The sequence below is a fragment of the Podarcis melisellensis genome (genome assembly GCF_964234715.1).
Source record: "Podarcis melisellensis genome assembly, chromosome: 15".
NCBI classification, from domain to species: domain Eukaryota; kingdom Metazoa; phylum Chordata; class Lepidosauria; order Squamata; family Lacertidae; genus Podarcis; species Podarcis melisellensis.
Genome location: NC_138532.1, coordinates 4,226,486 through 4,249,152, shown reverse-complemented (window position 1 = coordinate 4,249,152; position 22,667 = coordinate 4,226,486). Strand labels below are relative to the sequence as shown.

General features: G+C 45.9%; 2 protein-coding genes across 5 annotated transcripts in view; one reads left to right on the top strand and one right to left on the bottom strand.

Annotated features, from left to right (window-relative positions):
- LOC309358198 (claudin-34-like) overlaps positions 1–22,667 on the top strand; it is a 100,792-nt gene that overhangs the window by 33,519 nt on the left and 44,606 nt on the right. The gene's annotated exons all lie outside the window — the stretch shown is intronic.
- Positions 2,723–22,667, bottom strand: part of DPYSL2 (dihydropyrimidinase like 2) — an 85,775-nt gene continuing 65,830 nt past the window's right edge. For 2 of the 4 annotated variants that reach the window (XM_081890949.1, XM_081890952.1), the window contains exons 8-14: positions 19,687–19,807; positions 17,060–17,216; positions 12,917–13,058; positions 11,469–11,639; positions 10,886–11,065; positions 8,665–8,842; positions 2,723–7,517 (exon numbers count right to left, since the gene is read on the bottom strand). In XM_081890949.1, the coding sequence (XP_081747075.1) occupies positions 7,426–7,517; positions 8,665–8,842; positions 10,886–11,065; positions 11,469–11,639; positions 12,917–13,058; positions 17,060–17,216; positions 19,687–19,807 (1,041 nt within the window). In that variant the 3' untranslated portion in view covers positions 2,723–7,425. The remainder of the gene's footprint in view (positions 7,518–8,664; positions 8,843–10,885; positions 11,066–11,468; positions 11,640–12,916; positions 13,059–17,059; positions 17,217–19,686; positions 19,808–22,667) is intronic. The other 2 variants (XM_081890950.1, XM_081890951.1) reach the window with 1 other exon arrangement.

Here is a 22,667-nt window from a genome sequence, read left to right as displayed (position 1 = left end):
CTCAGTGGTTTACACCACAGAGCCACCCGGGTCTGTGATAGTTATTTCTAAAGCAATGCATGTATGCGTATAAAGTAGCATATGCAGATTTATGCAGATCTGTATCTTCTCTTGGTGATGCATTCCATCTCTTCCTTTTGGAAACAGCCACCTTAATCTAAACATCTGTATGAATATGTACTCTCTTGTTCTTCTTCTAATATTCAGTGTCTTTAGATGCCCCCAGATTCTAGAACTATGAGTTATATTTCCATTAATTGAATGGCAAAGCCCTTATTTTGCCAAGCGTTTAACTCTCAACCTGTTGGCTACTGAGTCAGTGAGGTTATGCACTTTAGAAATCTATATAGAGAAATAAATCCCTCTGTGACTCTTGTTTATTATTAGTATTAAGCCACGTTAGGAGCTATTTTTGAAAGCCGGAAAGTATTTAATACTTATAAAAATGTAGCAAAGATGATTCTAGCTTTTCTGTTCTGTGTCTTGCTACCACCTAGTGTTCTCAAATGTTGAAGCTGAGTTTTCTCCACTGTTTACTAGATTTGAACTGTCACTTTGAAAAGGGGAACTGTCTCAGGTTAATCCACATAATATTGAATGTACAGGACTTCCCAAAAATAATCCAAGGAACTGTAGTTCATCCCTCACTGAACTACAATTCGCAGCACCCTTGCCAACCTTCCATTCCCATGATTCTTTGAAGAAGTCACATGCTTTAAATGTTTATTGCAGATGTGACATTAGTTAAAACTGATCACATGCAAAGAACAAGGGGGGGGGGACGGATGGAAACAAAACATAGAATTGTAGAGTTGGAAGGGATCATGAGGTTCATAGCCATCCTGGCTTTGGAGTGACAAAGAGAGACTTCTCAGAGAGCTTGAGCACCACCATCTGAGCAAGCCCATTATGACATGTTCACACACCATTGTATCCAGATATGTTCTCTCCTCTGTAGAGCAACAGAGGTATTTCATGAAATTTATTTACAGCTTGATTGTATAAAAAGAAACCCTCGGAGAAGGGCCACCTGGAATAGCCACACCCCCATGTTCACACATGCACTGAAAACACCTTCAGGGAGGGGGGCTTTGCTCATACAGCAGTATCACGGAAGGCACCCCCAAGACCTGCTTGGGCAGGGTTCCAAGTCATGGGGAGCCCTTTGAACAGAGGCTGCTCTTCCTGCAAGTCTTTTGCTATGGGTGGGGCTGTGGTCTAAACCACAGAGCCTAGGGCTTGCCGATCAGAAGGCTGGTGGTTCGAATCCCCGCGACGGGGTGATCTTCCATTGCTCGGTCCCTGCTCCTGCCAGCCTACAATTTCGAAAGCAGGTGAAAGTGCAAGCAGATAAATAGGTCCCGCTCTGGCGGGAAGGTAAAGTGTTTCCGTGCACTGCCCTGATTTCGCCAGAAGCAGCTTAGTCATGTTGGCCACGACCTGGAAAAACTGTCTGCGGACAAACACCTGCTCTTGGCCAGTAAAGCAAGATGAGCGCCGCAACCCCAGAATCATCTGTGACTGGACCTAACAGTCAGGTCCCTTTACCTTTTAGGGCTGCCATACATCCAGATTTTCCTGGACATCACCGGGATTTCAACTGATGTTTCGGGGTGTCCTGGCTTTTACTTTTTGGAATGTGGCAACCCTAGCTATCTGTGGGCACCAGGGTGTGGCTGGCCAGGACATGACATCCGGGGTATGGCTACTCAGTATCACTCAACTTTCATGTTCATTCTGCAGAAGAGCTACACTTGCAATAGGTTTCCCAATCCACACCCATGGGGATATTTATATGAACATGTGAGGTCAAAAATGTGTTTGCCTTTAAGATGTTACCAGGCATTTTGTGTGTGTTGCACTCATTAAAATGTATATTCTGAAAGATGTACGCCCCAAATGCAATGTTTATGCATGTTTAGTAAGCAACATACAGTAATTTAAAACTAGTATTTTGTGGCATGTTGCCCTAAACACTGGAGGAGAAATGCTGTGTTATACTCCATGAATTTAGGACAGTAGAGACACAGGAAGCTTAACTGTAGTCACACCAGCTGGAACTCAACGGAACTTAATTCCAGCACCTCCCAGATGGGTTCCAACACCTCTCAGGTGGGCGCCATTGCCATTCTAAGAGAACAAGAGAGTTCATTGTGATTTACGGCAATTTTTTTCTAGTAAAATTGCAGTACCGTATTTTTTGCTCTATAAGACTCACTTTTTCCCTCCTAAAAAGTAAGGGGAAATGTGTGTGCGTCTTATGGAGCGAATGCAGGCTGCGCAGCTATCCCAGAAGCCAGAACAGCAAGAGGGATCGCTGTGATCCCTCTTGCTGTTCTGGCTTCTGGGATTCGGAATTTTTTTCCCCTTGTTTTCCTCCTCCAAAAACTAGGTGCGTCTTGTGGTCTGGTGTGTCTTATAGAGCGAAAAATACGGTAAATCACACCATTGATCCTTCTGGCTCATTGTTGTCTATAGAGACTTAAAGCGGCTCTCCCGTGCTCCAGAAAGCAGTCTCTCCTGGTCCTACTTGGACATGCTAGGGATAGAACCCAGGACCTTCTGTGTGTAAAGCAGCTGCTCTTACTGCCTGAACTACAGTCCATGTGCTTTAAAGCCATCCAAGTTGTCCTATGAATCAACATGGACCTCACTAGATTGCAACTTGGACAAACACAGAAGAACCAAACGGAAGACCACCAAGACACAAGGAGACGCCGACTGAAACAACAACGTTTTGTCTTTATTAGGAGTTCCCATGGTAATATAACACAGAGTTCGTAAGGAAGAAAAAACACAAGACTCATTTTATGCCATTGAGAAAATGGTCAAATTTTATCAGTACTCCTTTTGTCTACACACATGATCAGCTTATTCACTTACAGCTCCTTCACTCATGTTCACAAGCACAAATCCAAGGGTTAAAATCCATCTAGTAGTAAATTCTACATGGTTTAATTTTTTTAAAATTATTATCATTATTTTCCTTTTTCTTTAGAGCATCAAGTCACTGCGGCAAATTAATTCCAAGTTCAATGTCATTTCCTTTAAGCATTTACATATGACATTCATGAAACAGACACACAAAGCGAGCAAGCTCCCACAGGAAAAAAACATGCTTACATAGCCTGCAAAGTTTCATTTTTCAACAAATCCTTTATTCCCTCCCCCCTTAAAAAAAACACACAATGGTCCAAGAACAAAATAATGAACACGAGGGGGAAAAGGAAGACTCGAGTGAATCACAAAGAGCTGCACATGTTTCGTATAACAGAAACATGGGGTTGCATCCAACTAACCTCTACTCAAGGCACACTCATTGAACCTTATGGAACTAAGTTAGCCATGTCTATTAATTTCAATGAGTCTACTCTGATCAGGACTAACATTGGATACAACCCATGGTCACTTCCCCCCTCCCCCTTCCCGAAACAGAACTTTGCTTAAATTCATCAAAGCATAAGTGGCGAGGAGAGAGAGAAAAATTAAAAAGCTGCAAATATATATATATTACCCTTAACTAAATATTTTTTAATTATTTAATAAAAAGTGCAATCTCTAAAGCAAACAAAACAGAACCAAAACACAAATGAAACTGTCTGGAATGATGAACAGCCATCAGTTATGGGTGAAAGGGTGAGAAAGGGGGAATTCAGTTCAAGCCTCGACTGCCTTTCAGCATCTGACTGGCAGGTTTTTACTACTCTTGGCTGAGCTGCACAGTGCACAGCCTGGAATATAGAAAGTGTCCCACACTAAAGTCCAGTTGAGCTATTACCTTAGGCTTGTTCACACATTACACTAAACACAGGTACAAGCTGTGTGCAGGTGGGTGCATCTGTTGCTGACTGACTGTGCAAACTACACTCTTGTTGACTACACACCTTTGAAAATCTACAGAAGAGCACAGCTCCACTAGAAAGGGGTGTTGGTGCACTCATTGAATATAATGTGTGGTCTCCATATACAAATAGTTGAGCTGTGCACTCATTATTCACAAGTAGCATTCAACGCACAATCAAGCATACATTCATTCAAGCAAACACTTGCATAACACTTTGCAACTGTCTTCAGGGTAATGTATTTTGCGAACACCCCTCGCATGTAAGCTCAACATGTGAAGGAGGGCGGAATGTGAATGTGCCCATTGTCCCCAGCAATAATGCCTCTTGTCTTCAGAGCTGTATATATCCTGGCAAATATACAGGGGAGGAGGCGTAAGATGTCACGCATAGGCCCAGCAGGCCCACCCACTGCTTGGGAACCAATGCACAGGACTCAAGGCTCATCCCCACTCCCCCATGCCCAGTGCAGCAGGGTACACTAGGCAGCACTAGAGATCCACACACACACCCCCTGTAATGGGTGTGTGGCTCCAGAAAGGATCAGAGAGGGGCAAATGCATTATGCAGGTGTTAACTACAATGGTGGGAGATGAGTGAGTTCAGTCTGTAGGGATGGCCGCCTCTGTAATCTCCTAGCCCCCTCCCAGATTCCAAGGAGGCTGCTGCTCCCCTTTCTCACATCACTCAAAGAAATTGGCTTTAGTGTGGCAGATGTGTTTTGAGGAATGGGCTGTGGAGCCACTTTTGTAGATCACAACTCCATCACTTGTTGGACTTTAAAAGACAAAACACATTGACCTGGCTATATTCTACCTTTCCTTTCAAAGAATCAGCAAATATACAATGTTAGGATTTTTTAAAAGTAGTTTGTGTTGTTGTTTTTAAAAAAGAGGGGAAATGTGTGGCAAAGTATCAATTTATAATCAACTGAAATGAGTGAACGAAGAAAATGAGGTTATGCTGCCTTCACAATTAAGAATTTGTGGAAGGTTCTATGAAGTATTTCCGTATGTTCTTTACTAGGGCTGATTGTGTGGCACCTCCACATGGACACTCAGGAACAAGAATCTGGACTGTACTTGGGAAAACCTTTTCTAATAAGGGGGTGGGGGGAAACATGCTATTGGCCCCACAATGTGTAATCTGCTTCCATGTACACACACACTCTATGCAGCTCAATCCACATTTAAAAGGGTGTCAGGCTTACTTCAGATTCCCCATAGGTCTAATGAAATGCCTCTACACAGAAGTGCACCAAAAAAAGGAGGAATGATTTAAGTACAGCTTAGCACATTATCAACTTCGTAGAATGCAGTGACCTAAATTGGCACAAGCGATTTAAGGGTCAGTACACAGACACCTGCCCATTAGATTCAGCTCCAGGCTAACCCAGTCCTGCTGCAAGCACAAAGGAAGGGAGGTTGCCATATGGTATAACACAGGCTCTCGTGTGCAGGGGCAATGTTCCAAGGCAGCCCAAGGAACCAGGAGTCTTATGTGCAGTCTATGTACCTGCTCAGTCTCTCATCTACTCAAGCAACCCCACCCATAAGACTGCAAGCCTTGACTGTGGAGAGGCAAGGGTGGATAGAGGCATGGGAGGTGGGCATGGGCCAAAGGGGGTTGATGGGCAAGGGGAGAAGGGTGGTGGAAGAGACTGGCACAGTATTTGCACGAGGAGGTGAGGAATCCAGGCACAGTTATGCCTCTGGTGGTGCATCCATGGTAAGACCAGACCAGTGGTTTTCAAAGGGTGTGGCACGCCACAGGTGTGACAGGAGGGGATGGCAAGCGTGGCAGGAAGATTCAAGGACAATCAAAGAACCATTTCAGTGTAGCAGGGATATACAACCAGAAACTGTATCCATGCCTCTCTTCAAGAGCACTGGCTATTCTTCTACAGTTCTCCACATGTTGTGAGCAAGGATTTTCAACTCTGACATATATGGAAGGTCAGAAAAGAGAAAGGCTTCTTTATGTTGATGAGAAGATGAGTTTGTCTCAAATTAGACCTAATATAAATGAGACTACCAGGCAAAAGTAAGCTCACACCACTCACTGATGTGTAAGCATACATATTTAAGATACATATGTATGAGGCTTATTTATCATTCAATTTTAGGGATGGTTCATGTTCTTATGTAGCTGCATTGTTTTATTCTTTCTGGGTGTTCCATGATCATATTATAAAGTAGTTGTGTTCTACGTTATGAATCAAGCGCTGTTAGGACTTGTTTCTTTTTGTTGGCCAATGCATTTCTTATTAATAAAGAAATTGGTGTGGCACAAGCAAATTTTTATTCTGAAAGTGTGTCCCAGAGAAAGAAGTTTGGAAACCACTGGACTAGACTGTTTTTAAAGAGATTCCCATTTCCCTCCAAGTTCTACTGAAGGAGATGCTGGTTTTTGCTTTTTAATGGAATGGATCATTTGGCAGCACGGTTCCCAGCTAGATCTCCTGATTTTAGTTCTGAACCCAACTGATAAAGAGCTGGTGTTTAGAAAGTTCTCCAACGGATGGACATGCAATGGCGCCAATAAAAGGTGACTTACTCTATGCAGAATCTGACACCCTTACCAAAAGGAGAATGGAAAACCAGTTAACGATACTGCTTGGACACCCAGCAAAATCAAGGTGGAGCTGGCCCAAGAATCAAGTGAATTATCTGACATACAGATACCTGTGGCAGGATGACCATAAGCTGTTAGAAGGACCTTGGACCTCATGAGGCTCAGAAAGACAAGGATGAGCTTAATTTCAAAATAAGGCATCTCAAAGCATAACAATGTAACACACAGAAGCAAGCACACATGTCCCCCCCCCCTCTCTCTCTCTCTCTCTCTCACACACACACACACACACACACAAACATCTATTAAAACAAGGAAATGGATGAACAAATGATCCTTCAATTCCGAGATGGGATTAGCACATTAAAACCCAAGAACAACATCCTCCCAGCACCATAATACCTGAAACCTTAGCAGCACAACTTCTACCTTCCTCTAATTGGAAAGTGGGGTGGATACAGATTTGGTCCTAGGGAAATCACGACTCCCACATTTTTTAAGATGCAGGGCTGCAAGTCCAGTTTCTGAAACATCCAGTTTAAAACCTCATTTTTTTCCTATTCCTCTTTCCAATAGTTAAACGTGAACCTTCATTTATATAAAAAGTAAAATATAAAGCAGCTTCTGGGAAATTCACTTTTTCCTTCCTTTTTTAAAAGAAAAACAAAAAGATAAAATGGTGTTAATGGTGATATAAGTCACTAGTTCTACTCTTCAATGATTTACTCCTTTTTTCTGCATCCCCCACGTGTCAAAATGGGGGAGGGGGAGTTTCCCAAATGTTTAAGGAGGGGGAGGAACGAATAAGTTCTGTGAAGATGGGGGAGGGGGGGGGAGATTGACAACAAAGGGGCTGGGGAACTGCAGCCTTAACTAGGCCTTACCCATTGGTTGCCCGCAGTAACCATCACAGGCTCTAAAATAATCAAAAAAAGGGTCTTCAAGTGCCCCACCCTCGCCCATGATCCGCTAAGCGGTCATGTTTTCCCCCCCTTTCATTGCTCTTTTTTTAACCCAAGCTGGTGATATTGGCACGGCCACCAGGAGGCGCCACTATGCGCTGCGTAGTGCGGCGTGGAATATTATCGTCAATCTGTGCACCTAGAAGGAAAGGGACAGAGAAGGAGAGGTGCATAAGCATAGTGAAAAACTGAGAATATATACATAAATACATAGATTTATTGTGACTTAAGTTAATGGTGACTTCAATGTCTGGCTCTGGCTGGCGCAAAATGATGCAGAGAGACACTGGATGGGGACAGACTGCCATCAGCACAGCACACAGTGCTTAAAAGCTTGTACTGGCTGCCCATAGGTTACCAGGCCCATTGGCAAAGCTGCATGCTACGCTACCAGGGGCGGAGAGCAGATGGGGTGTGGTGCGTGCCCCGAGGGGGCGTGGCGTGCACCCCAGGGGCATGGCACGTCCCCATGAGGGCGTGGCCTGCGTTCTAGGGACATGGCGCCGGGGGGTGCTCAGCGTGTGTCCGGGAGGCACCATACCAGAATAGTGGTGCCGGGGGAGGTCCGCTCCCTCCGCACCCCCGTTCCTCCACCAGTGACCAGGCCAGGTTCAAGGTCCTTGTGTTAATTTGCAATGCCCTTTTGGGTTCAGGATATCTTAAGGTCCACCTGATTCCATATATCTGTACCGGATCATGGAAAGCTTTTTTGGAAGTCTCTGATGGTGCCCCCACCCCATGGCTTGTAACTTCTAGAAATTGTGTGCTCAGTGTTGTGGGCCCAGGCTTGTAGAACTGACTCCCAGGTGCCCACCTTCCTTGCTGAATTTCAGGTGCATAAAATTGTCTTATTCCAGCAGCCACTTTAAGGTAGTGTGTGTCTGGTTTAATTCTCTGCAGGGTCTATTTTAATGCACACCACTTAGAAATGCTAATACCTGAACAGCATATAAATGCCTTAAGTAACTTAAATGAACAATAAAATGTGCTCCCAAGTCCACAATGCTCTCAATCCGGCACACTCTCAGGACTTCTCTTTACAACAAACATGAAAGCACCTTCCGTATCAACTCATCTCCCCCTGCAATACTACTAATTTGTTCATCAGGTCCTGCTCAAAGTTCCGTTCATTGGGGAGTTTTGGTTGCCGCTGACAAGAATCAGGGCCTTTTTGATAATGGCCCCTCTGGAGTGGAATTCCTGTTTTGTGCATGGGAAGGAAGAGGACCCAGGGCCTTCAAGAAATAAAACAGAAATAAGATTTCACCATAATAATTTAGCCTCACATAGGTATGTACCAGACAAGCTAAATCCAGACTGGTGCAGGTTCCTGACAGGCGGGGCCTGCTGCTTCGCTGGAGACGTCTTGGCTGAGGACGCCGGTGTGACAGTTTTGGGTGTCACTGATACTTCACAGACTGGGCCGTCATACAGGCCGCGAGGAACACCCCTCAGCTCAGCCAGCTAGGGGAAAGAAGGGGAAATGCAGGAGAAAAAAGCACTGAGAAGCAGCCCTGGTTATGGACACATTCAGCTTTAACTATCAATGTTCCAGCTCTCAACATGCAGGAATGAGAAATCTGTGGCCCTCTAGCTGCCATTGGACTCCAACCACCATCAGCCCCAGACAGCATGGTCAATGGTGAAGGATGATGGGAGTTGTAGTCTAAAGTCTGAAGGGACTTTGGCCTTCCAGATGTTGTTGAACTACAACTCCCATTGCTCCTGGCCATGCTTGCTGGGGCTGATGGGAGTTGTAGTTCAGAAACATCTGCAGAGCCAAACCTATACATGCTTATTCAGAAGGCCCCACTTCTGTTCAGTCAGTGGGGCTTGCTCCCCTGTCAGTGTGTTTAGAACTGAAGCCCACATGTTTCAAGTTGACAAAGAGTTAGCCCTGTGGATCAAATGTTCTTAATGGAGGAGTCTTCCTGCCCAAGCCAACTCTTTTCCACTGCTTAAACTCAAACCAAACAGAATGCTTTCATCCGGCAGAGGGCAGTATTTGAAAGAGATTCATTTTACTTATAACAAACTTCACCAACCTGGGTGCCATCTGGATGTTTTCAACTACAACTCCCACCACCCCCAGACAACTCAGCCGTAATCCAAAACATCCAGAAGTCACCAGGATGGCAAAGACAGGCTTCTCTTCCTAGATCTCTTGAAGAGAGCTAGATAACAATTACAATCAGGCCAGTGAGCTAGGCTTAACTCCAGTGTAGCTATGACGATTTACAACTGAATTTGGTTCCAAAAGAAGAAAATCAAGGCACGTTTTAAACTTTTGGTCTCTTGCTAATAGCTTTTGTTTCTGGTGCAAACCATTGACTTCCTAAATCACACCTTAAAACAAGGGTCAGCAAACTTTTTCAGGAGGGGGTCAGTCCACTGTCCCTCAGACCTTGTGGGGGGCCAGACCCACCCTCTCCCAAAAGCACCCCCTCCCCCAAAAGGACCCCACCGCCACTCACGCCGCCACCGTCTTGCCTTCGGCAGCATCGTCCTCTACCTCGGCCAGGGGTCCATGGGGTGCAGAGCCCATGGCGCTGACCTGGGCGGCAGAGGTAGCCTCCCTGCCACCACCACTTCTTCCCGCTCGGCTCTTGATCATATGTGGCCGCCTCAGTGGGAAGGGGTGTCGCCCAGAGGCGTCTGTGGCTTCGGATTGGCTGCAGGAGCTTCTTGCAGCCAATCCGAAGCCAAGCCAGCGTCATGCAAGTCAGTCCCTGTGCGGCGAATCCTCCACGCCACACCAGTTTAGCACGGGGACTGACTGAGCGGGTGGCCCCTGGGCCTTAGTTTGCCATAGTCATTCTGCTACAAAATTGTTTGGTGTTTTTTAAAAAAATTGAGAGGTGGGTGGAAAAGGGGAATAAAGACAACCAGAATGTTTTATTTCTGCATTAAAGCATTCCCAACAATGCTCTCAGTTGGGAGAAAATTAAGGATGGGTCTTTGACCTAGGATGGCGTGTGTGTCGTTCAGAAGGTAAGCATTCGGACCAGGCTCTCAGCAGCACCACATACACAAGGCAGTGTGTGATACACACTTTTATTAGGGGCTGCAACCCATTCACTCTGCTCGCCGACTGCACCTACCCCTTTGCACTTCTGCTACACCTCACCCATCCCCTCGCTTATTCCCTCAGCTTGCCCCACCCCTCCCCCATGGCTTCCCCCAAGCCCCACCCGCTTTCAAAGGGGGAGGGAGGCTTGCTAACCCCCCTACCTCTGTTAAACTGCTCACCTGGTCCTGCCTGCCGTTCCCCCTGCTGCGTTTGGCACAGTCTACTAGGGACCACACAAACTGCAGAGTATGATGACACTTTACTTTCAAGGCATGCCGATGGAGGCTGGTTAAGTGCAGACTGAGGTTGGTAGGGCAATGGCTACCTCAATGGAATTCAACATCTAACTGTTGCAACTAGGTGAACCTGAATGATTAAAATCCTGCTATCCAATTTACTGAGCTTTCAAAGGACACATGTTCATCCAGCATACTCACCCTGCTCCTGGCCTTGATGCGCTTGTAAACAAAGTCAGGGAAGGGCTTCCTGGCAACGTATCGCCCAGAGCCCTCAGTCACATGGAGGTTGCTGTCCTCCAGCACGATCTTCCCCTGGCTGATGACCACCAGTGGTGACCCACGGCACTCCATACCCTCAAAGATATTATACTCCACAGCCTAGGAGGGAATTGAAGAATCTTATTTGAAGCTTCTCTTATTTAATGTTCTCATAGCACACTGTTAACTCCCTGATGACAGTTCCCACCCACGCCCTACAGTTAGGCATATTAAAAAGGCTCCCTCTGGTGCCAAGTGATATTTTCGGGTGCCAGAGTGATGTGTGCTTCCAGTTTCAAATTCAGAAAGCAAGTTTAATTCAGAAAGCAATTTTGCCTAAGCCATCAGAAGTTTGGGGAAAACTCTTCAGTCCAGATGTGCAATGGACTGAAAGATGGGCTCTCTGAAACTCAGAGCTTGCATGTTCTTGCGTAATCCTTCTGTATTTCTGTCACTCACACAAACAATGCAGTGGAGGTTTGTGCTTGGACAGGGAGTGGGGGAAAGCGCAGAAACCACTTACTATGTTGTGAGTCTTGGCTGAGATTGTCTTGACGCTGTCTGGGTCCCAGATCACCAGGTCAGCATCAGAGCCCACAGCTATACGTCCCTTCCTGGGATAGAGGTTGAAGATCTTGGCTGCGTTGGTGCTGGTCACAGCTACAAACTGGTTCTCATCCATCTTACCAGTAACCTAACCATAAAAAGGTAGCATCCCCATCAGAAGAACAGAGGCAATAATAAAGAAATCCTTAAAAGCAAACACAGTAACTCAAAATTCATACAGTGCTGAAATAGGGGGCAATCCTGCTAATCTAAATACTAGTTGAAACTTCTGTCCACTTTGATGAAACTGACCAATGGTTGGAATCCTTTCCCAAATTTATATATTTTTTATCAGGTTCCTTTTTCAAATCACGATAAGCATGTCACCTATATAGAAAATCTTTACTTGCTGTTCCATCTTATATATGGATAGGTACAGTTTGAACCTGATTCATTTTCACTAACCATAGTTTAATCAAAACTTGGTTACCCGAGTTTGGGCATAATGAAGAACTATGGTTAGAAACAAAATTAGAAACAAAAGCTTCTGATCTCCTTTGCTGTGCAAAAGAGGAGAAATGGGGAGAAGCAAGTGTACCTGGTTGTTCATGTAGCAGAAAAACATGATTTTTTTTGACATCCATACTGGGACATAAATTTGCCTTCTGTTTCCTGTACTTGAGACCACTGGAGTCAGCTGTGATACTTTGAATATATTAGGTTACCTGTTTATCATGTTTGGGGTATACTCCACCAACTTAGAGCCACACTCATCACAAAATATTTAACCCGAGCATTTTGAATATATTTAGCTCTTTTGCTAAATGTTCAAAATATTTATTCCTTCCCCCAACACTTCTAAAAGTGAAGTGCAAACAGTCTAGGCCAGCTCAAATGAGCAGCTAACCAGCAGCAAACCATTGTCCACTGCTATCACAGTTCCCTACCAGAAGTATTCAAAATAATCATAGGAGAGGGAAGGGACAAGATGGAATGGTGTGGCTCAGTGGTAGACCACATGCTTTGAATGCAGGAAGTCCCAGGTTCAATCCCCTGTATCTCCAGGTTGGAGGTGGGAGCATCCTGTTACAAACCCTGGAGAGTTTAGATAATGCTGAGTTACATTGACCCAGAGTCTGACTTGGTAAAGAGGAGCTTTCTATGATCCCATGGATAGGCTAAGATGCAGCTTGAGCTCAGGGGATTCTGTCCATGCAAGGAAGGGAACTCCTCGCCCTCGCCCAATGTTTCAATACCAAAACTTGAAGACTGATATGAGAGTCTTCCAACATTGCGGATTCATTGTGCTCTGTCCATTGCAACAATGCTCAAAAGGCCCCAGAACTGGCCTAGGATCTCAAGTAACATCAGCAAGAGATTGCCTGCGTGAACCAAGACCTCTCCTGCCCCATCAAAGCAACACACCACAGCTTTATCCCAGATGATGGACATCCTTTCCTCAGTTCCATTGGTTCCTTCAGGGATCAGAGTAAAGTTGTCCTTCCCAACAGCTTTCTGGGCAGTGTTGAAGGTACAGTGGCCACTGCCAGTGACTTGGAGGTCTCCACTGAAACCAAAGACAAGAGGTGTGTCATCAACAGGAGTTACATCCAGAGCAAGAAGCTACCATTGCAAAGATCAAAACAGTCTTCAGGGGTCAGGGCTGAATGGAAAACAATGGAACCCATTTCATCTAGACAAAAGACGTAGCTTCCTAATGGTCTGCCTTGGAAGGTGATGGTCTCTCCTCTGCTGGGGAGAGGCTGGATGGCCATTAAGGGATGGAGTAGTTCAGAAGTAGACAATCTGAGAACCTCCAGAGGATCTTGGACACTAATTCCCATCAGCTCCAGCTAGTATGACCAGGGGAGATGGAAGTTGAAGTCCAACAACTTCTGCAGGGTACCATGCTGCCTAGCCCTGCGGCAGTTGCACCGTGTGTTGTAGTTCTGGCAGCGATCGGGTGATTTGGACTAGAAGACCTCTAGTGTCCTTCCCATCTCTTAATATCCAAGAAATCTTTCTATTTACCCATGGCTTGCTAGCATTCACCTAAATAACCAAGGAAGAGAGTTTTCTGGCACAACCTTGCTAACTTACTCAAATGAGACCGCTTTTTAAACATTTGTTTTATTTATTACAATTCTGCTTTAGCAGAATACATATTTAACTTTTTTATAAAAAAGGAGGGGGAATTAGACATTTTCAATTAAAAAAAATGGCAGTTACATCAGCCCTTCTGCAACATTGTGTCCTCTTTGAAAATGCTTAAATCTGCTATTTTCATTCTTTTTTCCCTCCCACAAGAATGCCAATTATGTTCCTGGGAAGGTTTGGGGGAGTGGGGGAAGGAGAGAATATTTTCTCTGGGGAGAAGAGTCAAAGATTTTTTATGTTACTATTTTTATTTTTTGAAAGTTACTAAGGTTTGGAAAAACCACCAATTCTGTTTGAGTCTGCACTCAGACATATACTTCTGGTGAAGGACAACACTGATCTCTAGGGGAACAGATATCAAGTTTAGGGCAGGACACAGCTGGGGAGATTTGAATCTCACTTCTCATTTGGCTTTCATGTTGACTCAATTGCCAGCCATGAAAAGGACGACCACAACAGCCCACTTCAGACATCATACTAAACCAAGCTTCTTGAAACTGAGGCCCTCCATATGTTTGAGATACCAAATCCCATCAGCTGCACCCAGCTGTGTTGGAAGGGAGGGGAGGGAAGGATGTGGAGTCAGTGGAATCAACACTACTATCACCACGGACATGAAGCTAAACCCTGTAAGCACTGTGGAAGGTCTTAGTGGTAGAACATGGGTGTTGCATGCAGAAGCTCGCTAGTTCAGTTCCTGGCATCTCCAAGGAAGGCAGGGGATGCCCCCTAGATCTTCAGCCTTGAATCTCCAGATGTGGTTAGACTGCAGCTCCCATCATCTTTGACCAGCCTAGTCAACCTAGTCAGGGATGTTGTGAGTTGCAGCCCAACAGCAACTAGAGAAGAAGAAGAAGAGTTTGGATATGATATCCCACATTATCACTAACCTAAGGAGTCTCAAAGCGGCAACATTCTCCTTTCCCTTCCTCCCCCACAACAAACACTCTGTGAGGTGAGTGGGGCTGAGAGACTTCAGAGAAGTGTGACTGGCCCAAGGTCACCCAGCAGCTGCATGTGGAGGAGCAGAGACGCGAACCCGGTTCCCCAGATTACGAGACTCCCGCTCTTAACCACTATACCACACTGGCCACATTATCCTTAAAGCACTTTTATCTTTAACCTCCCCTCACAGCTGCTCTTTTACTTTAAGCGCGCGCGCACACACACACTCGCTTTTACTTGCCAGGCTTATGGCCTGAATATTACCTCTCCTTTTCTCACTCCCTTGGAAACACTGAGCTTCACCAATGCCAGCTGCCTCTCATCCTTACCTTCCAATCTCCTTTCACAGGCCCAGAAAGCGGGGGGTGGGGGATGAATGCCCATACTGTATTCAAAATCACCCCTCCCTCAATTTGCCCTCCCTTATTCTGTGTACTTATTCTGTATTATAAGAACCTAATTCAAAACCTCTGGAGGTCACCAGGTTGGAAAAGTCTGGTTAGTGTGGTTAGTGTAGGGGGGCAAACAGGAGCCACAGCAAGTCTTGGACTCATCCTCAACGTCCCCTCAAAACAAAGAAAATTTTACAATGGGAAATTGGGGGCAGTTGGTACAGAATGAAAAAAAATATCTGGGGGGAATTGTTAACCATTATCAGCTTCCTTCATAGCAGCAACTGGATCGCTGTTTTCAGCCAAGACACACTGTTCTCATGTTTTTATGCTACTCATTACTTCTAAAGTACTTTCCAGTCCACACTGTGCAAGGAAGAAGATCAAAGGCAGGCCCTGCCCATAGGCTAACACTGTAATGGTCTTATCTGCCTTCACATCATGCTTTCTCTACCAATGCTTGATGCTCCAGAAAAGGAAGACATCAAAAACCAGGAGAAAGGGGGAGGGGAACCACCCAGAGGTAATGAGTGAGCAATCCCTGTGTGAACGCGGACGGTTAAAAGATGGAAAAAATGGCCACAGGTTGCCTAATGGGGTGGAGCTGATGATAATTGTATAACCTGTTTGAACAGAAGTTTAATTAAATCCTGGAAGGGAAAACACTCTACAGTAGCCTCCCCCAACCTTGGATTCCAAATGTTGTTGGACTAATTATTATTATTATTATTTATTTATTTATTTATTTATTTATTTATTTATTTATACCCCGCCCATCTGGCTGAGTTTCCCCAGCCACTCTGGGCAGCTCCCAATCGAGTGTAAAAAACAATACAGCATTAAATATTAAAAACTTCCCTAAACAGGGCTGCCTTCAGATGTCTTTTAAAGAGAAGATAGCTGCTTATTTCCTTCACATCTGAAGGGAGGGCGTTCCGCAGGGTGGGCACCACTACCGAGAAGGCCCTCTGCCTGCTTCCCTGTAACCTCGCTTCTCGCAATGAGGGAACTGCCAGAAGGCCCTTGGCGCTGGACCTCAGTGTCCGGGTAGAATGATGGGGGTGGAGACGCTCCTTCAGGTATACAGGACCAGGGCCATTTAGGGCTTTCAAGGTCAGCACCAACACTTTGAATTGTGCTTTGAAACGTACTGGGAGCCAATGCAGATCTCTCAGGACCGGTGTTATGTGGTCCTGGCGGCCGCTCCCAGTCACCAGTCTAGCTGCCGCATTCTGGATTAATTGCAGTTTCCGAGTCACCTTCAAAGGTAGCCTCACATAGAGCGCATTGCAGTAGTCCAAGCGGGAGATAACCAAAGCATGCACCAATCTGGCGAGACAGCCTGCTGGCAGGTAGGGTCTCAGCCTGCGTACCAGATGGAGCTGGTAGACAGCTGCCCTGGACACAGAACTGACCTGCACCTCCATGGACAGCTGCGAGTCCAGAATGACTCCGAGGCCGTGCACCTGGTCCTTCAGGGGCACAGTTACCCCATTCAGGACCAGGGAGTCCCTCTACAACAATCATCAACATCATGCTGGCTCCCATGAAGACATAATGCAAAAATATAGGAACTTTTGAATAATTTGTAGGGCTCTGCAAGATATTAGCGGGTAAACCTTTTCTGCACAAAAAGGGAGGTGAGGAGGGATCGCAAAACTGTCTGAATGACAATCAAAATCTTGTGTGTTTTTGCACTTTTTTGCTTCCTCTTGGGCAGTGCCTTCTTCTCTGTTTAGAAACAGTATTATTCTTCCTCTTGTGTGAACTAGCCTGTCAGGAATCATGCAGCCTGTGTGAGAGCATCACAGTGGCAAGTTAGCCAACCAAATCTGGCTGTATAATAATGTTGTAAAGACAAACCCAAATGAGAGCAATGCTTTCTGCCTTCACAAAGAACGGGCAAATGTTTCTACTTTCCTTGAATTATTGTCAAAAGGGGAAGGTTGTGGTGAGAGTTTTAGTAGAACACAAAGTTTTGGTTCAGTCCTAATTTATACAGGTCACAGAATTCAGATAGCACAGAATTTCTCTTTTTAAATACACCCATCTCAGGAACTTTCCCTCTACTTACCAAGACAGCAGAGAATTGAGAAAGTCTGGAGTAGTTGGGTCAGGGCTCAGTGGTGGAGAGGTGACAAAAGCAGCTGCTTTGGCCCAGTTTTTACTCCAGTAGTGTGATCCATCAGTGCCCAAACTTGCTGTTATGGGCTCACCATAGACCACAGTGCCTGCAGAGCAGGGTGACAGAAACAGGATAGATGTAACCGTTGCAGAACATACAATACTATGCATATTTTCTGCAGATGTTCTAAGGAAGAAATGTCTGGAAGTTTGGGAACATACGATGCAGTCACACCGAGCCATACCATTGCTCCATCTAGCCTGGTATTGTCTACTCTGGCTGGCAGCAGATTTTCAGGCTTTTTTCACATTACCATATCCTGTGGCAGTGAGTCCCACAGATCAAGAGTGAGGCCCTTGTGGACTACAACTCCCATCTTCCCTGACTATAGCCCAAGCTGGAGGGCCACAGGCTCCTCTCCTCTCATAAAGTAATCATGCTATGAGAAAAATGGGTTTTCTTTCCTCCATGTTGAATCTGCTGCCCGTGAGGCACCTTACGCTTAACACAGTATTATACCATCAAGGTTTTCTCCAAAGAAACCTGGGAACTGTTAAAAACACTCTGCGAACAACTCTCCCGTGTTTCAAGAACTGTAACCCCAGGGAATCTAAGCTAAAGAAAAGCTCCTTGCTTCAAAGCAACAGCTGCACCTTTCGACACCTGGAGGTCAAAGGTGAGGTCCCCCCAGCTCTGATCTCCCTCACAGCTTTCATTCTCCCTCTCTGCTTCTCTTCAATGCCTTCCTTTGTACAGGTCACTGCTCTTGTTAACACTGTTTAACGTGGTTTGAAAATAATCTGTTTCTGAATATACCTAAAAGGCCTCGTCCTCTCATATCTATCTGGACCAACTCCACAGGGTTGTTGTGAGGGGAAAACAGGGAACGGAGAGGACATGATGCATGCTGATTTGAGCTCCGTGGGTGCAAAAGGCAAGCTATTAGTTTAGTTATTCGTTTTATTCATTTGAACATCCCTTTCTAACCATTTCCCGATGGCTAGTAAAGGCATTTGTTTCTTCTTTTGGTCAGGGCCGTAACTAGGGGGTGGTGAGGAAGGACCCTGCCAGGGTGCAGGCGGGTGGGGAGCCCAAAATCCCCGCAGCCTTTGGCAAGACCTGGCAGCCAGGGATGGGTGATGATGATGATGAGGAGGACTCTGAATCGGAATCTGGTGGGCAAAACAGGATCCTCGCTCGATCTGGAGACGAGCCGCTGCTTGAAATAGAACTTTCAAGCGCAGGAATATCCAGGCAGGGATTGTGATGGGCTAGTAGCTCGCACTCAGGGAGGTTTGCCCAGGTTTCTAGTCCGCATGAAAGCAGGTCTTTCAAAAGGGAACAGGCATTTCCCTCTCCCCCACCCATTTTTTTAAAAAACAAAACCCACAGCAACAGAGATTAGTCTTCCAACCTGTTTATAGTGGAATTCAGCTTAGAATTGGGAGCATTTGGAGTAACAAAAGAATGCATTTAAGCATGCACAGAGTGCAAGCGCCATGCAACTGGTTTTTGAAGAAAGCTGTTGTCTGGGGGGGGTGTAAGGGGGTGTCCTTCTGGCAGTGTAACCTGACTTACATTTGAGCTTTAGCAATCGAGCTCCGCTGAGATGTGAATAAACATTATCAGGCTTACAAAGAAAGGCGGGTATCTTTAAAAAAAAACCCACATCTCAAATGCTTTAAATAGAAACTAATAAGGCTTTAGCAATAAAAGAGAGGGGGGAGAGGGGAAATGGGAGCTATTGACACCATTTGAACAGCAATTCCCTGAAGGCTAGAATGCAGAGAAAGAATGTGAAGTTAAAAGAATGCTCTGTTGATGTCTAACAAGATGCCTCCGTTGGCCCACACAGTCCCAATGAACAGGACAACTAGCAGAAGCCAAGGCCAGCCTCAAGGCTGATTTGCACATTGCGCTTGTTTAAAGTGTATGCCTAAAAACAGCAGGCAATTACAGTGGCACCTCGGGTTAAGTACTTAATTCGTTCCGGAGGTCTGTTCTTAACCTGAAACTGTTCTTAACCTGAAGCACCACTTTAGCTAATGGGGCCTCCTGCTGCTGCTGTGCCGCTGCTGCACGATTTCTGTTCTCATCCTGAAGCAAAGTTCTTAACCCAAGGTACTATTTCTGGGTTAGCGGACTCTGTAGGCTGAGAGAGAGTGACTTGCTCTAAGCCAAACAGAGAGCTTCATAGTTGTGTGGGGATTTGAACCCTGGTCTCCCAGGTCCTACTCCAACACTCGAACCACTAATCCACACTGGCTCTTGTCAAAAGAGCTGATGGTCAAAGGTCTAGAACATGGTTAAAGAGATCATGCTTTTCATACTTGCAAAACTTGCGTTACCAAGGCAACTATGCAAGTGGTGGAACAAAACAAAAGGAGGAAAGTTGGATTAGAAAGCCCCAGTCCCAAACAAACTATTTGGCCTGTAGAACAAGCTCATCAGAAAATGGCTAAATGCTCAGGAAGTTAAAATCCAGATTGGACAGAGAATGCAAATGTATCCATACAGCACTGCCAAGAAAACAAAAGAGTGGAAGAATCAACAGGAATTTTCCATCCAGCACTTACCCTTTTTCCTGGCCTGGGCGATAACTTCAGCTGCACTTTTGCTCATCACCTTGCTGACATATAAGGGGCAGTTGGTTTGGTTAGCAATGGTTATAGCCCGGTTCACAGCTTCAGCCTCCACCTACGGAGGGGAGGAGAAGACACACAGATCTTTCTTAGTAATAAGCCACCCCCTGCCAAGGCTTCCATTATTATTTCCCTTTGGAAAATGAAACCCTAAAAAGAAGAAATTAATGACACAAAACAAGTGGCATATGGAGACTACAAACAAATTGGATTAAATGTTGTGGTGTTTCCAAAGAACCCTGGGAATTGTAGTTGTTAAGACTGTTGTCTCAATGCATGTTGGGCTACAACGCCCATAATCCATGCTGGCTGCGGCTGATGAGAGTTGGGAGTCTCCCAGGTTCCCTCTGGCCTCCCCCACGCCTCTAGTCGATGGCTATTGCCACAACTCCTAGAAGCAAATTCCATAATTTAATGATGTGCTGTGAATAATGACTTCCTTCTGCTTGTCCAAATCTCCTACTATTCAGCTTTGCCGGATGATATTGGTCTAATATTATGCAGCGCGGGGGGGGGGGGGGCCTTTTCTGTATCCACTTTCTCCTAACCATGCATAATTTTACAAAGCCCCCCTTCGTTTGCCTTTACCTCCGCCCCTCCCAAAATTTTAGAAAGCCTCTCAGGCAGCTGCAAGTATTTCTGACTCACTGCTGGAGGCAAACAAACCATTACTAAAAGCTACATTAAAACCTCACTGTGGCCTTTTCCGTGTGGGTGGGGAGGCCACGGCTGCAAAATGTCACCTTTCAAATCCCTGGGCAATGCAAGTTGTGCTTTCCGGCTGGATGAATATAGTCACACAGATCACTGCCAAACATCTTAACCCACTTTGCACTTTTGTGTTCCTTGCTGACTATTCTGCTGTCCTTTTCCTCCAGCTCTTTCCAAGCAAAGCTATGAAGCTGGAATGGGGAAACTGCAGTCCACAGGTGGTTGCTAAACGACAACTCCCATGAACCCTGACCGCTGGCCATGGTGTTAATTCAGCCTGGGCCCAAAGTACCTTTAGGACTGTCCAATTCCTTATGCTCCACCTCAACCAGTGAAGTCTTCTGCTGGGGCACTTTCAGTGGTCCCATGTGCCCCTGAAGTTTGGATGGACCTTTTACCAGATGCTGAGCCTTTGGTGTGGACCTCTTTGCCAACAGAGGTTTGGCAGGAATCAGCCCAGCTCGTTTTCAGACTTCTTCTAAAAACTGTCTCATTCAGACAGGAATTTCAAACCTGAGTTCTTTTGCCAACCAGCTTTTACCCATATGCCTGCATGCATGCATGTATATTTGTTTGTTTGTTTGCAAGGAGAAGTTCTAACTCTGCCCAGGCTTGCATCCCAGAGAGACCACTTCAGGCAGCAATACAAGTTGCCAGTCTCTGCAGCAGGCACAGTGATTCTCCAGTGGTCTGACTTCATTCCCAGAGGCGCACTCCATCGTCCCTCAAGACCAGCGGATGCCAATTATTATTGTTTTTACTGTGTTTTTCAAGTTGTATACTGCTCTAAGATATTTTATATTAAAGTGCAGTTTAGAAATTAGATAGGTAGACAGACAGATAGCATCTGATGTGGACAAAGCTTTGCAAATGCATTGAGCATTCCACCAGGGGTGAAGAACCCGAGGAGCCTCCAGGCCTGTCCCCAGGCAACACCCCTAACTGTCCTACTTCATATCCTCGCCTTGGATGCTTTTCACCTGCATGGAATGGGTCCGTGAGCCTTGATCACGCCTCTCGCTTGCCTGGATGGAGGATGGCAGGGGGTGTGAGTAGAAACTAGCCTACTAAGGTAAAATTTGCTTTCATTTCCCACACATTTTGACCCCTGGTCCCACCCAGTACTAGCATGTGGCCCCCTCCCCACCCACACCCCAAAAAAGAAGATTGCCCAGATGGGAATGTGGCTTTTAAGCTGAAGAACCTTCCCTGTGCCTGGACCATTCTGTTCAACAGCACAGTCCAAGTTCCTCATTTCCTGTGATGCAGATATAAAACTCCACCTGTCCCATGAAGCGGATTTGGAAAGCATGTAGGAAAGAAAGGGGAATCCTGCAATCATTCGGGGGGGGGGGGAGTGGACCTGATCTTCCCTTACCTCACCACTGCACGCTGCCTCCCCAACCTTCCCATCCCGTGTTCCACTGCTCCTCGGACGAAATCAGCAACGCTCCTGCAGCTTTCAGCTCCCTACCCTTGCAGAAACGTGGCTTCCCTTCTGCCCATCACTGACATTGTTGCTGCCTTCTCCTTTAGAGGTTTCTTCACCTCCCCCTCCCCCCACTCAAAATGGGTCCAAGTAGCACAGACTGGAAATCTGAGCCAAAATTCTGCTGGTGCCCCTCTGCACCCCCCCCCTCACATCTGATCCTCCGTTTCCTGATGAGATCTTGATGCTTGGTTTTCCTTCGCCAGCAACTTGCTTTTGTGACACCGCTGACCCAGATGCCTAGCTAACCACCTCCTACAACAGGCTTGGGAACCGTGTTTTGCCTGAAAGCTGCATTCCCTTCTGGGTGCCTCGTGCCAGGAGTGGGCAGGGCGACCGGCAAAAGCAGGTGGAGCTACAAACATAAATGTTTCCTCTGTACAGTGGACTAGTTTCTAAACAGACACACGCACATCTCTTTGTCCCTTCATCCAGGCTAACAAGATCTACAACTGCCTTTCAGTTGAAAAGATGGATAGTTCAGTTGGTTAGAGAGTGGTGCTGATAACGCCATGGTTGCAGGTTCAATTCCCATAAGGGACAGCTGCATATTCCTGTACAGTGGTACCTCGGGTTAAGTACTTAATTCGTTCCGGAGGTCCGTTCTTAACCTGAAACTGTTCTTAACCTGAAGCACCAGTTTAGCTAATGGGGCCTCCTGCTGCCGCCGCGCCGCCAGAGCACAATTTCATCCTGAAGCAAAGTTCTTAACCTG